Source organism: Hyposmocoma kahamanoa, unplaced genomic scaffold (genome assembly GCF_003589595.1).
Source record: "Hyposmocoma kahamanoa isolate Upper Pololo Valley unplaced genomic scaffold, ASM358959v1 92, whole genome shotgun sequence".
In the NCBI taxonomy this organism is placed as follows: Eukaryota; Metazoa; Arthropoda; class Insecta; order Lepidoptera; family Cosmopterigidae; genus Hyposmocoma; species Hyposmocoma kahamanoa.
The window spans coordinates 14,667,403-14,685,720 of record NW_020654748.1 but is presented as its reverse complement, the minus strand read 5'-3'; the positions used below and the strand labels follow the sequence as shown (position 1 = coordinate 14,685,720).

Here is an 18,318-nt window from a genome sequence, read left to right as displayed (position 1 = left end):
GATGATCGCTATAATTTTTATAATATTATTCTTATAAAACTGACACTGGCACATAATAGTGGCTGCCATGAAGGAAATAATAAATAAGTATTTATGAGATATGAGAAATAAGTATTTATTTTGACATATTCTTGAAGATATCAACGATAATTGCCAAAGAGTTAAAACGAAAATATCTCAAGGCAATTCATTTTGCGGTAAAGAGTGTTAGTTTTAAAGTGATTTGAAACGATTGGTATATAAATTTGTGTAAAAATGTCGTATTCTAGACAGTTCTCTGAAAAACATTTAGAAATGGAGAAACTGTTTTCGTTTAAACGTTATTTCATGAACAACGCAGACTCGTACCACGGTATGTGTGTGCTTAGCGAAGTTTCTAAGATATTAGCTAAAAATGCGATTCCGCCTAGTGTCTCGGACACCGTTGTCGGGGAAGATGCACCACCAAGGCCGCCTCTTCCGCCGGAATTCCCGTATGAAATTTACGGTAAGACATTCGTAATTTCATATTAATTTCTACTCGTTTTTCATACGAACTTCATTTCAGGAAAATCACGAATTCTAGTTTGTCCTTTATTCCTGCGTGACCATGGTTAAATTTTGAAGTTTGATCAGTCGGGTAAAAAGTCGTAATGTAGTCGGCTCTAGTCGCAAAAAACTAGATTTAGTCGGTCCGCCGAATGCTTCAAAGTTATATGGGTATTTTATTCTACACACTGCAGTAAGCGCAGCGCCACCATTTCTCAATCTCAAGAACCACAGCGCTTAACTTAAATCTGTCTGTGTGTTGTAGTCGTAAAAAACGGATTTAATCGTTATGCCGTCTTAATATTTTACTATGTATGCTGGAATATAAGCTTATTTCGGCGACACCATTTTTCAATGTCGCAAGCTCCTAAGATCTGACTGCACCCACAAAACGTGAATAAGTCGGTTCTAGAAAAAGTCAATGGTTCTAGTAGCAATATTTTAGAATTCGCTGCATAATTCAAAAGATATCTCTGATTTTCAATAAATTTCATTGATAAGAACGTTTACAAAGCAAAAAACGTGTGATAATTTAAAATGTATCTCCACCTTTCGAAATGTTTACTCAAATTCATAGAGATTCATTAAATTAATTTATTAAAGTAATCCAATATTATGAATATTGATTTTTATGTACTTGTCACACCGCATAATTCATTTCGTCTTTTTCGATGCGTTTTTTGTGCGGGTCAGATCATGTTTTCCCATTAGGTAGGTACATACCTGTCCTTGTTACACTTTCTTGTGTTGTGTATTTACTGTGCGCTTGTAATGGTGCGTTTTAATTTTGATAAAGGGTGTAATAAATAATTTTAAGTAAATAAATTTAAGTAATATTTTAAATATCTACTGAGTTTTTGGGGTTTAATTTAACCGTAACACCATTTTGTATTTGAATATGACTTGCGGTATAAAATATGAAATTTATCTTTTAATCACTTCATAATATTATTTTATTAGCTACCGTCGTAAATGAAAAGGATCCCCAAACAGAAAAGAAGAAAGGAATGGAGAATGTGGCTAAAATCTTATCCAAAGATAAAAAGCTAGTTCAAACACTGCTTACTTGCGGGACAGTTATCTTGGATATAAGCTACGATAGGGAAGAAGTCCATACCGCCATGGAATATTTAAAATGTAAGTAGCCACATTCTTATCGTCAGCTAAACTTGTAAACTCATAACCGCCAATAACATGAACTTTTGATTAGACGCAAAAAACAGAATTATATATAATTAGAAATAATTAGGTATATGACAATCTATGATTATACCTTTACTTTGTATTTAAAAACATATCTACAAATTATATTTTAAGCTTTAAAGCCCAATATTACTCTTGAAGAATAATAAAGAGATTTCACCCAAAAACGGAGTTAGGAGGGTTTTCAAATATAGCCGACGCTATTCTTTCAGATAGGTATTTGAATAATACGGTGTTACGGAATAAGGAAATCAATAGTATACTGAGTTGTGCACTAAAATATGACTGCTAATAATTATTATTGATAATTCAATAAACCCAGTCTACTTCTAGCAACCAAGTGACTTAGATCACTAAATTGAATTATGTAGTCTACTTAAGGTGAAGGTAGTTGTACGTATACAGGATGCCTCACACCTGTGCGACACGGAGAGAAAGTACTTTAAATATTGTGTAGAATATTATACTTCATGGAGACATTTTATTTTTAAAAGGAATACTGCGTTCAAAATCTCGAAAAGTTGCTTGCCTCATCTGGAAACCGACTAAATATAAAAAAGAACTATATTTTACGAATCACGTCGAAGACGGTTCACAAGTCTCGGAAAGCATCTGAAGTCCCCAACCCGCATTGGGATGGTGTGGCGGTCAATGGCCTAATCCCTCGCCTGAGAGAAGACTCGTGCCCAGCCGTGGGACTTATAAATGGGTTGATGATGATAATGAATAGTCTTAGAATGAATAATTTCTTAATTTAAAAAATAAAATAATGTCTAATATGTTCTCGTTTGTTCCGTGTTGCAGTTGGCATAGCTTCTGCCACGGTTTGCTAGGAGACGTTCGTCGGTTCGAATCCAGACGGATCGAAGGAATTTTTTCTACGTGTTCTATCTTTGTGCTAATAATAAGTAATGGAGTAATTTCACAAAAAACAATTGAATATCAATTCAATAAAAATTTAAAACAACGTCTCCATGAAACAAAATATCCTCTCTAGAATATTTAAATATTCAAAAAACTTTCCCTCCGTGTCGCATAACCACGGGACACACCCTGCATACTCAGGTCATTTAGACGTATGTACTAAGTTGTATAACAACATATTCATGTCAAAAGGCTTTTTGCAGTGTTAAAAGCATTGCTGGAGAGACAACTCGAATCCATGGGATTAAAGCCTGACGACGCAGATGCGAACGATGACGCCGGTGGTGAATCCAAGAAACGTTACTTGATACTCATATCTACTGTAATGTCTTGGGCTGCGACGAAGCCTTTAGACCCTGTATGAACTTCTATATCTTAATTTTTTTATTTAACTGCGATGCTGTTGAAGCCCCCACACACACAACGCCATAGTGACGCTTTATCAGGGAATACACTTGATGCGCTAGTGTCGCGGCAAACCCATCAACATCTTGATAGCGTTATTGTTACTATACACTCAGGGTGTTCAGGATTTTTATTTTTTATGATGCGAAATCGTCATTTGGTATCATAAAAAATGATGACTAACAAGTGTTCCTGGTGTTAAGCAACACGTCCGTCCATAGCAGTTGCAGTGCCCCTCAGAGCTTTAAACCGCAAAGATCTGAAGGACGCTGCCACTGCCGTCACCTTAAGACATAAGATGACAAGTCCTATGTACCTGTAATTTCACCAGCACCCTAATCCTCAAAACCGAAACACGGTAATGCTTACATTACTGTTTGACGGTAGAAATAGGTAAGGTGGCCGTACTTCCTTGGACGAACTCTGTCACAAGGAGTCTGCTGCTACTAAATTAATGAGATAAGCACTTGCTATAAACCCGTCTGAGTCGCAGTGGTTCAGGTTTCTGGGGCCTCCTCAGTAGCAGTAGAGCTCCTTGTGAAAGAGTTCGTCCAGGGAAACACTGCCACCTTACATATTTCTGCCGCCAAGCAGTAATGTGAACATTACAGCATTCCGGTTTCGAAGGGTAAAGGTACCGGTGAAATTGCATTAACAAGTCCGTTAACTTGTATCTGAGGGTGTCGATGTTTTACCAGCACCTTTACCCTTCAAAACCAGAACGCAGTAATGCTCACTTTACTGTTAGCGAAAGTAGGAGATAGTAGAGTGGCAAACTAGGAGATGAATCCGGTTTCGCGCCCTTTCCGGTAGGTAAGCGATGTTAATAAAACTTGGCAAATAGGTGTAATCCCACAAACTTTTAAGGTCAGTTTTTTATAAAAAAGCTTACAATTTTTATTGCTTTTTTATTACATAACACAGGAAAATCCAGAAATGGCATTCATTGAATCAGATTTTCGTAAAAGGAAACCTCATCCAAATTATAAAGATTATTACGATGTCGAAAACGAAGTGATTGGTATAGCTAGAAAATATAAAAGTCAGATCGGGTAAGGGACATGAATTTTTTGTATCACTTCTCTAATTGTGGTATCTGTCGTAATTGTTATAATTATTAATGCAAGCAAAAACAAAGTAGCGTCGCTCTGCCAACTGAGCAGGTCGACGAAATTCTTTTTTTTATATTATCAAATGACGGGACGAACAAGTCATGCGCCTGATGACAAGTTACACGCCTGTTCATAACAGTTGCATTGCCACTCTGAGCTTTAAATACCAAAGATGTGAAGGACACTGCCACTGCGCCAGTCACCCTGAGACATAAGTTGACAAGTTCCAAGTGCCTGTAATTTCATCAGCACCCTTACGGTGGCAGAAGTAAGATAAGGTGGCAATACTTCATTGGACGAACTCCTTCACAAAGAGCTCGACCATTAGTAAAAGGAGCTCTTCTGAGTCTGTTATACATCTTTGTGTTGGGGTTTTTCGGCTTTCAATGCCGAATTATGGTATTTATTATTTTTTTGTCATTAGCGCTATTGTGGTATGTACTGGAGTCACTTATGGAGGAAAGGAAGACGTGTTATATTATTGGTTCCAAAAGGCTTGGGAATGCGAAAAATTTCTACCAATAATCGGCCGTGGTGGAAACGCTGTTCCGCTTATCAACGTATTGGATTTAGCTCAGTAAGCCGTCTTGTTTTTTAGCAATCAGATACCTAGTTGACGTGACGATGGCGTTGAGATGACGACCTCCTTGGTCGAATGACTTGCACATCAGTTTTCATGATGTCGCCATCAAAGAGGTCTCGGGGTCGATCCCCGGCGGAATCAATATAGAAAACTTTTATATTACCTCGGGTCTGGATGTTTGTTGTAGCGTCGTTGTTTCCGATTTCCATAACACAAGTGCTTTTGTTGACGGACCAAACTATGTGATGATGTCTAAAATTTTTGTTTATTTGCCTCTTTGCACGTATCTCTGTTAATAAATCTTAATAAACGTCCATATTAATGGTTTTAAATGTTACAGAATTGTATACAATTTGATCTCCGATTTTCCAAAGAAGTTGTACATTCTGGCTGTAGAGCAAAATATTACGAAACAAAGAGAGGTAATATTGAACTTCGTCGTTACACGTAGCGCCGCATATTTGTTTTGTTATCACAATGCGTTGTTCTGTGACGGTATACAGGGCATTGTATGGTAGATAACGAAAGTATTTCCCATGTTACAGATAGTTAAACCTCTCGGAAGAATCGTAGGATCTGGAATGTTCAAGTGTTTACCACCAGAAGACGCATTTTTGGTTAAAGAATTAGATGTAAATATTTTCGCTTTTTCGTAGCTTACCTATAATAATAATGCCTACTTAATAACATACCCGACAACCACACAAATTACCTGGACTCGAATTAGGGAATTACCTATAGGTACTATGAATACCAGTGCAACGGAATTGACTTCAGGGCACTGCGCAGAACACCTAAATTGGTCTTACCGGGACTCGAACCCGTAATGTTTTCATCCATCAGCCACAGTGCGAACCGTTGTGCCCCTGATGTCATCAACCTATCACCGTCAACATTAAGTTTATTTTTTAAACTAATTATGACTTGCAGTTTTCTAGAGTTTCTTTCACGAATTTTACAGCAAAGAATCTTTGACTTATTCACCATTAACTTAAATATGGAGCCGACCTTCATTGTTGAAACCATGGGACTGGAATGGACCTCCGAATTGACATTCGGAGAAAATATACCAGCACTGATTAAACAGTTTAAAAAAGAAAGGGGGCTTAAACCTTACAAGGTCATACATTTGAATTCAATATATCTTATTTCGTTTTTTATTAGTTACATACTTACATGCTAATTTGTAAACTATTCTTGTGATTTATATCTATGGTATATGCTAGTGACGTACTTGTATATTCGTGCTGTCGTATAGGTATATGACATGTATGTCCCCAGGTAGTCATTTATGGGCCGCCACTAGTGGGAAAAACCTCTCTGGCTAAGCAAATATGCGAACGCTATGGTCTTCTTTACGTGTCGCCAGAAACGATAGCTGCGGATATGACTGAAGAATTGGTTAGTGCTCAGATCTATAACTTTGAAGGCAAATAATTGATTACGAATTGACAGAAACATGTTTTGTTACGAAAGACCGAACAGTTATGTAATCTATTCTATTGTGTTTATCGAGCGATAACACAATGGGTCTTACAATGAATCCCACGTGTACGGTATATATGTTACTGAGACAAACTTGGATAGGTATGAACGGATCTCACTCTGGATATATTATATGTCTGTGGAGCGCACCTGTATTTTGGTTATTACCCGTTTGCGTGTTATTCTATATGTAGAAATTGTACATTTTTTGTACAATTTTACATTGAACAGGTATATATACCTATACATACGTCGATAGGGATGGCGTGTGCAACATTGGAATACACAAGGTGAAACTGCAGCGCTTGGTATTGCAGGCGGCGAAGATGATGATGTTACGGCATCTATGGAAGATATTGCCGACGAAGAGGCTGTCCAAGAAACTGCAAGAAACACCCTTGCAATGTTACGGTCAGGGCGACCTCTCGGTGAAGAAGAGATTATTTCGTAAGTTTTATTGCTGTGTACAAGTAGGTATACCTGACATGTACATACCTAAGTTGTGTTCTTTATAAAATAAATGCGTAAACATTCAAATCTTTCAGCTTTTTGCGTCAACGACTTTTAGGTCATGAGGCCTTAAATAAAGGTTGGGTGCTTGACGGATTCCCAACAAATCTAATTCAGTGTGCCACACGTAAGTTTCTACGTTAATGTGTAAACATAAACTATAAACTAGGTATATTATTAACTTGACAAATTTTCCTGCCTTATAAGTTTTCGAGAGGGGTGATGAAACGGATTCTGTGGCTGAGGAGGATAATGAAGATGAACAATTCGAAGAAGACGCTGAACTTTACAGTAATGTGCTAAAGAAAATACTGCCTGGTACGAAATTTTATTATTTAAATTTTAGACGAATTTAGGCTTTATTTCTACAGACAAAAAACCGGAATATTGCAGATATCGTCGTTTCTCTTGAAGCAACAGATGACTTTATTTGTGAAAAAGCAATGCGTCAACCCCAAGGAGATTCTTATTTGGAAGAAGAAATTATCCTTAAACGTCTCTCTGAGTTCCGAGTCGGAGACACAAGAGATTTGACGCCTCTTAATTTTTTCGATGAGCTTGATATACACCCTCTGGTGGTACCTGTGAAAGATCACAATGATTATGCCATGCAGAAACCATACGCTAATGTTGCGTTGCGTATGGGCAGACCTTGCCGCTATCCAAAACTGCTTGGTAAGTCCTAATAAGTCTACTTCGTTAGCAGCTAGAATCGCTTTAATTTTATATAAACACATATTTTTCAATAAATTTTTAGCCTTAACTGAAGAGGCTGAGAAAAAAGAAGCCCAAGAAATTAAATCATTGCGAACTAAAGAAGAACAAATTTTGAAGGAAATGGAAAAGAAAATGCAAGAGGAACGTGAAGACAAAATGGAATATTGGGTAAGATCAACATGTGCAGTTAATTGATGCTTTCAATGTTATCTATAATTTGGCCTATAAAGCTAGCGGGCCAGATGGAATTCCAGGGCAGGGCTATTCTGCGTAACTGTGCGCCTGAGTTGTATGTATGACTCTTTTGAACAACGGGTGTTAGATTCTTCATTCTTATATACTGTCCGCAACCCTCTTTCTGCTGCATATCAATGATATATTAATTCCCAAGTGCCTTTGGATATACTGATGACAGCACAATTGTGGACAGATATTTGACCAATGCAAGGGTTAGTGTAGAAGAACTCCAGTCTTGTCGAGAGTCCATGGTTAGTCGTTTGAATTTCACACTTAAGGCAGTCTCCGATTGGGGCGATGCCAATCTTGTCAAATTTAATGCTACCAAAACGCAGGCGTGACTATTCTTCACAAAACGGAGTCCCTTTCACCTGACCCCGACTTTTTGTGATATATCCGTACCGATAGCCGACCGTCTTCACATACTTGGAATGGACCTGTCGTCCAATCTAAACTTCGGTAGATACATTGAATCCATGACCAAAAATCCAAAAATGCAGCCAGGAAGCTTGGCATCCTTTCCGAGGTGAGGGGTTACTTCACACCGGGACAGTTGCTTCAGCTGTACCAAGCACAAGTCCGGCCGTGTATGGAGTATTGCTGCCAGTAAATGAGATGGCTCTGCTAAATACCAACTAGCCGCCTTCCATTCAATAGACAAGCGTGCCAAGAGACTTAAAGGTGACTCGAAATTAGTAGAGGCGAAGCTGCAGAGCTTTGAACACCGCCGTAGAGTTGGCTGTTTATCGGTATTCTACAGGACAGTGTGCGATGGAATTGTATAATTTGATTCCGCCTCCCCCTTTCCATCTTTCGTCATCTTTCCATCGGGGGACTAGACGTGGACTGTTGTGGATATGCCCAGGATTCGCGCGAAGCGTTTTGCTGCCACATTTATATGGCGAGCGGCAAGGGTGTGAAATTCCCTGCCTGCGGTCTTGTTCCCCGAACGCTATAACTTGGACCTTTTCAAGGCGACAATGAATAGGCATTTAGGTGTGCGTGCTACATCGTCGACCTCATCGTCACTTTCCATCAGGTAAGATGGAGATCAAATGCACTTATTATTAATAAAAAAAAACACGCTTAATACATGTATTCAAAGGTTTCTAAAACTATTTCCATTTTAGTCCGAGTTATACGCTTTACTCCGCGAAGAAGAGGAAGCAGCACTAGCGGCAGCAGGAGAGCCAATGCGCAACTATCTCGTTCACCACATCTTCCCTACTCTTACTCCTGCTCTGCTTGAAGTGGCCAAACTGCGTCCTGAAGACCCTATTGACTTTTTGGTATGTACCACGCATGTATATACTATTCTACAATTGTCCATACTTTTTCTACGGCTCTCTTGCAACATGAGCTTATGACGTTCTTTAAATAAATATAGTGTCTTGAATACAATACAAACTCATAAATGCGCCCCTAGAACTTCCGTAATCCATGTAGGTATTATTTTGAATGGAGTAATGTATTGTCCGGTTGTTGTATCATAAATTATTATTCATGTTAATTAGGTACCTACTTTTAGCATGTATCGAAAGTCTGTAAATTACAATGATTATTGTTGAATAAAATTTGTTATATTGTAATTAGGTTCAGGGGCAATTGGATAAATAACAGGATACAATTATTTTGCTGTTTGCAGGCCGAGTACTTGTTCAAGTTGAATCCTAACGGCAAAATGCTCGAACCGGGTTTCAACCTGCAAGCCGAGAAGATGTTGGGCAGAATTAAACTACTAGATGATGCGCTTAAAAACTTGGAAATAAAGATTGACCCTCTTATTCCGTCTGATGCGGAAGTTGAAGAGGAAAAAAAGCATGTGATAAATCCCATGAGTGCATTATAAGTTGACTGTACTTTCATAAATTACTTTTACTTACTTATGAATATGATACCTAAATATATATACATTCTTTTAATGTTTTGCGCTTTACAAACAAATTAAATATTAGATTTATTATGTACAAAATCGTGCGTGACACGAAACGACACGCAGTCGGTCAAAGTAAAATAGTTTATTTTTGTAATTGCTTTTATTTTCGTGATGGAATCTACCACGAAATATTTATTAGATTTATAACTTACCGACAAACCTTAACTGCGCAGTAGGTGTTGTAGAATTAGTAAACATTGACTAATTTCCCAAATTGTTTGAGAGTCGAACATGGAATCGAGATTTATATCATTATTATTATAAAGGTAAACTATATTTAATAGAGCTTTTTGAAAAAAGTTTGTTCGTAACTTATATGAATATTTTAGTGCTTTAATACCGTTTCAATGTCACGAGCGCGCGGATACGGTTACATGACAATCACGCTATAGTGATCGATACTTTCGATGTTATCTCTTGGGTGGTTTAGTACAACATTTACTCAAATTTTGTTGGTTCAGTTGTGTCATTTGGTGTTGATATGGTTTGGACATTGCACCGGGGAAAAAACTAAACATTTAAATGTATTCAGAAGCCACTTTTAGGACCACCCGTCTAAGAACTGGGAAGGTCAAATCTGATGAAGGGGGACTATCTCTATTGGCTGCGAGTCTGCGTCATCAAACTACTGAGTTTTTTAATAACTCTACATTACATGGGGTCCGGTATATTGCAGAAAAAGAAAGACCGTTTTGCGAAAAGTAAGTCACTCTCCTCTTGATATTTATATTGCTTTCTATCTTCGAGAATTTAGTAAATTATTCTGAATATCCAGATTTATGTGGTTCAGCTTCACTGCTATAGGAGCCGTTACAACCTGCATCATTATAGTCACTTTATGGGAGAAGTTTCAGACTAACCCTACAATTACCGGTAAGCTACAACAATCTGTTGTTTCGTTGGAAATTAAACTATTTTTAGTATCTAAATCGCGTACCTATATTCCAACGCTTCGGGCTCTTTACAGATCCCATGGTCATGCACGGTTTACTGTGGTGATTTAAATATCAACCAGTTATGTCTAATATAGTAAACTGCCATATTTTGAACAGTCGTTACATAAATCATTAACTTAACTAATTTTTTTATTTACCAAATGCATGTTTGCATTTAATGCGCGTAGTCCTGATCAAAGTCGAATTCGATGTGATCAAAGTCGAAACTTCGACTGCGTGCGATCGAGAATCCTATTTTTGGTGCATAAACGTCAGATACAGTTGATGTCAACCATAGTCCGAGAATCAAAAACATTACTAAGAGGATGTATGATTTTTTGTGTCTGAAACGGCTTGATTATTTTTCAGTTATAGCAAAAGGAATGGAGAGTTTAATTAATATAATGGTAAAACAAAAACACGATCGGTGAAACAGTTGTATAACGCCTGGTAACATCCTTACTCCAATTTACGCTATTTTTTACCAAATAAATTCAATTTACCAAATAAAAGGAAAAAAATATTAACGAGCAGTATACTGTAGTCTTATGTTTGCTTGGGATTTCTCATAAGAGAACATTTTGGATCCCAAACTGGTGATACGGAGCAACTACCTCCCTTGTTGCAATTAGGGTGTTAATTGCATAGTCCTCTCACAGCATCCTGGGTAAAAACGTCTTGTTCAAGGATCTGGGGTTTGTCATACTTAATTGAATATATAAGTTTATCTATGATATATCCGCAAGCTGCAGTCTACGCGACGTTGCTTGACATCAGCTATATTTTCTTCGACGTGTATACAAATGCTTCGTTTTGTCTGTCCATTGTATCCCTTACAATGGACACTCTGCTGCTGCACTCGCATTCAAGCTCCAGCAATCTTTATAGATTGCCTTATTATTAAGGAGATGTTACATTTCATGTGTCTCAGGTTACTGAAAAATCTTCCTCAAGGTCTTGAAATAGGTCTTGATAGACGCACCTTGTCTGAAACACCTCTCACATAAGATAAAATGGCGGGTGTTCGCTCGATTGTTGGTGGTTTTGAAAACGTTGGTGACTGTTGGTGATTTGAAACGGACTTTGACTTCGACTAAGCTAAAATGAACTATGCCTAAGTTTAAGCAAGAAATTAAACGAAAATTTAAGTTCACTTCGCAATTTCTTGTTTAAATTTAGGCAAAATTCGTATTGTAAATGCCATTTTTGCTTCAGTCGACAAGAAAGTTCGTTTTACAAATTTCAGCCAATCTTAGCCTATGATATTTATTAGTTGATATTTTTACATCCCGAAAAATAGTTTCATTTCCAATAAGTAACAATCGCAAAAACCCTAAAACTCATACGTTCCGTCATTTTAATACGCTAAATTATAGACACTTTAAATTTGTAATAGGTTTGGACACCGATTTTCATAACTGGGATGTGCCCTTTCCGGCGGTAACTATATGCGATTTGAATCCTGTCGATGAAGAGTTGTTACAAGAATATATTGAGAAGTAAGTCTTTTACCCATCTCTAATTTTAGATGAACTGTAAGAAATTATCTTTATATTATGTGTATTTTCTATAGGACATGGGGTTCAGAGCCGCCGTCGCATGCCGCAGATATGCTGCGTTGGTTGGCTAGTCTTAGTTACCAAACTATCTCCGAGCAAGCTGGGCAATACTTGTCAGAGCCTAAGCTAGTGGGAAATAGTGACACTGACGGGCTTGAACCTGCTTTAAACCCGAAAGCAGCTGTCTTTGAAGTACGTACGTGTATATTCCTATAATGTATCGAATCTTGCGCATTAATGTGTCTATGCCATAGTGTCACATGTATTTTTGTGGGCCACAGCCCTGCTGCGACTTGACGTCGATTTCTTAGGCACGCTGTGTAACTGTTTTTGGTTTTTTACAGATAGTTCGACACTGTGAGAATCTATTCTATGACTGTGAATGGAAAGGAGATTCTGAAGAATGTTGTGACTTACTAGTGCCGGTGTTCACTGAAATGGGATTTTGTTATGCTTTTAATTCGCGTCACGCTGAAAAGACATGGCCTTGGTAAATACGACACCTTAGCTTTTTTCGTAAATTATTACTAAGTATAATATGTACTTTATAAGATAGAAACAATAAATAAAATGTATTATTATATTGAAATATTAAACTGTTTATGTATGCTTAATCGCTTTCCACTTTCAGGCAATCTCAGACCCAAATGGAACAATTTACTGAAGCGTTCATTCATGAAACTGACGCTAAGTGGTCTTTTATGTTCAATTCCTACCGCAATGACACGACGATAGATGTACGTATCTTTAATTTTGGTATCATCTTATAGCAATAAAATATCGACTTTAAATTTTTGCAGGTGTACATTCATTCCACGGAGGAAATGGCTGGTTTGGAGCTAAGTGCTCAGCATTCTTGGGATCGCAGGGTGGAAAAAGTATCTTTTTCAGTGAAACATACGTATACCACCGAAGATGCGCGGCAGTTGTCAATCCGACAACGCCGGTGCGTGTTCGCCGACGAACAGCCTTTAGAAACGTCTAATATATACACATACTCAGCTTGCATGAGACAATGTCGAATGCAAAGGAGTCGTTCTTTTTGTAAATGTGTACCCCATTTTTATCCCCCAATAGGTAAGTAATGTTGTGCACTTAACATTTGACAAGTTAACAGTGAAGTAGGTACAATCACCGCCAAAATTAATTGAGCGAACAAAGCCAGTAGGACATCGATATTTTACATATAAGTACGTGGGGCGCACTATAAGTTTCCGGAATGAATGAGGAAAAAATACTATAAATGGTCAGAAATGAATTCATTGTTTCTCAATATATTCTCCGTTAGTGTTAATGCACTTTTTCATACGAATGAACCAATTTTGAACACATTTATGCCATTCCTCCGTGACAAACTCTGAAACATATTTTTCATACTCTTCGACAGCCTCTTCAGGTGATGAAAATCGTTAACCGCGTAACTGGTTCTTAATTTTTAGAAATAAATTAGTCACAAGGTGCCAGGTCGGGACTGTATGCGGAATGGCTCATAAGAGAGCACAGCTTTTTCACACCCAAATGTTTGTGTAGTATTGATTGTATTTGACTCATGCCTATGCCTAAAGATGCATAATCTCATGGTATAATACGGCGCACAGCAACGATGTTTTTGTTGTTCACAGCAGTGGACGGACGACCATCACGAAATTCGTCACAGATTTACACGTCCGCTTTTGAATTCTGCAAACCAACTATAAATAGTCGTCTTGTATGGTGCTTCATCGCCAAAAGCAGTCTGAAGCCGAGCGAAGCTCCGCTAAGCTGTTAAATTACACTTAAAGTCGTAGAAAATCATACTACGAAAATTTGCACAAGTTAATTCCATGGTGATGTAGACAACCAATTTCTAAAATGACGCCACAATGTAAAAACAAGTGATAGTCAGATGAACAAACTGTATTCTACAGCCAAAGAGTTCCATTTTAAAATGTTATAATTACTTTATAATATTGTTTATGTAAGTGGCCAGTTCCGGAAACTCAGTGCGCCCTATGTACCAATATAGGTATAGTTACTGAAGAAATCGACTGTGTTGGCAGTGAGGATTATCACTAGTTCATGTTCACCCTGGAGCATGGAATTTTGACCGTTACGAAATATCGGGAAAATAAAAAGAAGTCATACCGTACGAAACATGTACCTAAGTGATAATTATTACGTGAATAAACACGAACGTTTTAAAATCTATATTGATTTTTTTCAAGTTTGTCACGAAACACGCATTATAAATAATTGATTTTGGTGCTGTTTTCAATTTAAGAATATTCACAGCACAACTTTTTTACAGCTGGGTACAAAACATGTACTGTGAAAGAATTGGAGTGTATAGCGAAACATGAGGCCGCTATAACTGACGTAACGCGATGCGCGTGCGAGTTAGGCTGCTCACACACCGTGTATGAAGTCGAAAAACTCACCGAGATTGAGTAAGTTGCCTTAAAATACGTAGCTAAATTATTTAACCAAACGCAATTTCCCGAGCATTACGTATTAAAAATTATTAGACAGACCTTTACAAAGATTTTTAAATATTATTAGTGGTACGATTCCGTCAACGTACGTATTGCATCTAGAGTGCGTACGAGCGCAATTTAGTAAAATTAAGTTATATCTCATTTACACCAGTACAGCACAGGTCGACAGGCGACCCGCGCTTGCCTGCAAAATGCGGAAAGCTACCCGGTGTACCTAAATACCGAGTCGTCTGACGACTGTAGTACGCAGCCGAAATCGACCGAAGCCAATAAGTGAAACGCTATGGGTGACACAGTCGCCTCCCGCAAGCGACACGATGGTCGGCCGAGGTTTCAATTTGCCCGCGATTGCGACCCATCACGATGCGCGGCGATTCACGAAGGCCTTTGGCAAGGCGAAGTAGTGTAATACGACTCGATATTAATAGCAAGTCAACTGCGTCACCTACGGCGAGGAGAAGTAGTCTGCCGAAGGCGGTAGACATCCTGCGTCCGGATTTTGATTCAAATCGGAATCGATCCGGTCGGGTAGTAGGTAGGATCGAAATCAGATGGGTTTCTGAGCGAGAAGATGAACCTGATTCCAACTATATATTTCTAATTTGTGAGATAAATCAACTATTGTTCCGATCAGAAATGTCAAAAGTTTCCGATCAGTCAGTTGTGAATTGCAATTATGCGCTCGACTCGGAAAAGACGCAGTTTCCGACCAGAAGAGGCAATCAAAATCAAGCTGCCGGTGCCAATGCGCTATTAGAGTATCGCCTTTAAATATAATAGTATTATTAGTTTAGTTATAAGCGAACTTCTCTCAAATTTCTTTTCTAAAATATCGTAAGACATTTTCTTGAACACTACATTACAATATTAAAACAAATTCGCACAGGGAACATTTGTAGAACAAACTAATTAACATTCATAATGAAAGATCCTGTATTGTCTATCCGTAATGTATATGATTATAGTTTTTAGAACAATGTTAAAAAACTAGTGCCACGTCGACAATTAAAACCTTCATAGTTACTTGAACCAACTACTGCAACTAATGTCGCACAATTTCTCGCTTCGCATTTCTTGTTTAGTATTGAGCCCAACTATTATTTTAAATGTGATTCACGCGTGGCTGCCTGTTTAAAAAGTCTATTTAAAATTCCTTTACCTACCTATACTAGATAGAATACAGTATGTAGAGTAACCATTGCTGTTTAATTGCTATAATGTGACCGCGCTATGCCAGTCGTCTACGATAGTATGGCGCAGGTTCTGACGAGCGCGATGCCTTGTAGTGCTTACAAGTATGGGTGATATCGGCAGCCTAAAAGCGAATGCATATATAGCGGAACCACAGATATATATCTAGATATATGTCTGTGAGCATAGCGAACAAGACATGTGCGTAAGTTGAGTGGTTCAGTACCGTGAAGGTACCTAAGTTAAAAAATTCTATAGAAGATTCAACGGATTCTCTGTTACTTTTGTGACGATACTGACATCCTCCATCGTCATCCCACCTTTTTATCAACCTCTGTACTGGTTCCTGGCCACTTACTTTTAAAATTTTGAATCGTTCTCGAATTCCTTTGTCTTTCCCTATTCTTAGTACGTTGGTTGATTCGTTCCGTCGTCACTCCCATAATTCTGAAAACCAGAGGACGTGCTCATAAATCACTCTCAGGGAAAACTCAAACTGCACGTGTCATGCTGTGAAATCATACACAGATACGTATATTGACCCTTTTGGCCTTTTTCGTTTCTACTTGTAAATAAATTATGTGGACGAGCCTTTCCTTTCTTTTCGTTAAGGCTAGGCCACACTTTTAATAGCTTTCACTCCTACAAAGTACTCTACATAACACTAAATAGTACTTATATAATAATTTACTCGTGTCCTTCCAGTACGGGTAAAGGCACTACAACAACTTCTTTGGAAACAGAATTTGTATCGTGGCCAATGGTGCGATACAAACGAGAGGTGCTCTTTGGTTGGGTTGATTTATTAGGTGAGTTTATTTTTATAAAATATTACGTGACATCGCAGTCCTCATTATAATACGTATACTCACTGGATCTACTACACTGGTCTACTAACACTTTTGTTACGAAATAGTACATAGCATATTGAACTTTGTATTAATTGTGTAACGTATGTACAACAAACTAAATACGAGACGGTAGCTAACGAAAACCATTACAAAATTATTGAAACTGAAAAAATATTGAACGTCATCATCTACGAATCGTACTTCCGTTTCCAGTATCCTTTGGAGGCATCGCGGGTCTGTTCCTTGGATTCTCCTTGCTGTCGGGCGTGGAGCTGCTGTATTATTTCACTCTTCGCGCGTGTTGCGCGGCAGCTCGCGACGGCGACATGTTAAAGCGCGAGCGAGACGAGCGGTTGAGACAGCCCAAACCACCACATAACCTCAGTCTGGTGCCTTGGTAATTTAATAAATGTGTTATATACAGCACGGTTATCTGGCAAAAAGCCTGTCATCAGTATTTTTTTGATAAGAGGTCCCAGGAAAAGGAATCTGGTACAGGACCATGCAGTATGAACATCCTCGTGTTTCTTGGTTTGACTACGTAAAATTTTAAGCAGGGTTCAAATAGTCATTGTGCGTAGGCTCTTGGAGTGTGTTCGGATGGAACCAATTAGTGGTCAATTATTTGCACAGCGCACCCTTCATGGAGAATTGCATAAATGGAGTTACGTCAAACATGTTTATTGCTCCATTAGATTAGATACAGAAAAATATAACCCACATCCACTCCAATTCTGGTAACGCTATCTTAGTCGCTAAAGTTACAAGAATTGGAGAGGATGTGTTATTTTTTCTGTATCTAATGGAGCAATAGACGTTTTTGACGTAACTCCACTTAAGCCATTCTTCCATGAGGGGTGCGCAGGTTGATTTTGATACATTTATATGTTGGTTGGTTCCAATTCGTTTTGTCTGAGTCAAGAAATATGACGCTAAGATTTTATATACACATTTGGTTAGGTAGTGATCCAAATTGACAAATCAAAAGATTTGTCAGTTTGGATTCTATTAAGTTTTTTATATATATTGTTTTTCTAATGGGACTGACATGTTCAATAATGACCAAAGTTCCTGAGTAAATAAAGAAAAAAATAAAAAATTTATGTCTTGTCCTGTGTGTACAGTAGAAAACGCATCAAATGTGCAACCATTATAACTCAACCAATCTTGGAATTGATGAAATCTCAAAATCAATAATGCAAATTTTAAGGTGGAAGCAACCTCCAGCTCCGCGTGGGCCTCGACCGACGTTGGTTCGGGCCAAAGAGTCGCAGCCGCCACAGTACTCCCCACCTCCAGGATACAACACTTATTTACCATAATGAAAAATAGATCAAAATTATAATAACAATAAAACATTAGCTTTGGATCGAATAGCTTTTATTTCTGGTCACATCCATCTTATATGTCGCTATTAATAGAAATTCTATCGAACTACATTATCGTGGTTACCCGTGGATACGTAACAGTCAAGTTCGAAATATTCGAGAGTAACATTAAAATACCTAATAAACTTGTATATGCGAGTCCAAAATTTCTACAATAATGCAGTTCAATAAACGAACACTTCTGTTGAGATCTAAATATCTCTGATTACGGCAGTTTTACTAAACTAATTAAGGTACTGGATACAAGTAAAGCCTACTTAACATGTAAACGCTGACATTT

General features: G+C 38.0%; 2 protein-coding genes across 2 annotated transcripts; both read left to right on the top strand.

Annotated features, from left to right (window-relative positions):
• Positions 1 to 255: 255 nt before the first annotated feature.
• Positions 256 to 9,695, top strand: LOC113236740 (adenylate kinase 7-like). Its single transcript, XM_026472904.1, has 16 exons — positions 256 to 487; positions 1,489 to 1,665; positions 2,859 to 3,013; positions 3,985 to 4,112; positions 4,597 to 4,749; positions 5,096 to 5,177; positions 5,301 to 5,387; positions 5,717 to 5,875; positions 6,037 to 6,156; positions 6,500 to 6,687; positions 6,786 to 6,877; positions 6,958 to 7,068; positions 7,144 to 7,425; positions 7,508 to 7,635; positions 8,835 to 8,993; positions 9,350 to 9,695. Exons 1-16 carry the CDS (start codon positions 256 to 258, stop codon positions 9,551 to 9,553), a joined length of 2,457 nt encoding a protein of 818 aa, XP_026328689.1. The 3' UTR covers positions 9,554 to 9,695.
• A 467-nt stretch (positions 9,696 to 10,162) lies between these two features.
• Positions 10,163 to 17,972, top strand: LOC113236739 (sodium channel protein Nach-like). Its single transcript, XM_026472903.1, has 11 exons — positions 10,163 to 10,341; positions 10,416 to 10,513; positions 11,972 to 12,074; positions 12,149 to 12,326; positions 12,479 to 12,624; positions 12,766 to 12,871; positions 12,935 to 13,211; positions 14,422 to 14,560; positions 16,505 to 16,608; positions 16,864 to 17,047; positions 17,861 to 17,972. Exons 1-11 carry the CDS (start codon positions 10,163 to 10,165, stop codon positions 17,970 to 17,972), a joined length of 1,626 nt encoding a protein of 541 aa, XP_026328688.1.
• The last annotated feature ends 346 nt before the right edge of the window (positions 17,973 to 18,318 follow it).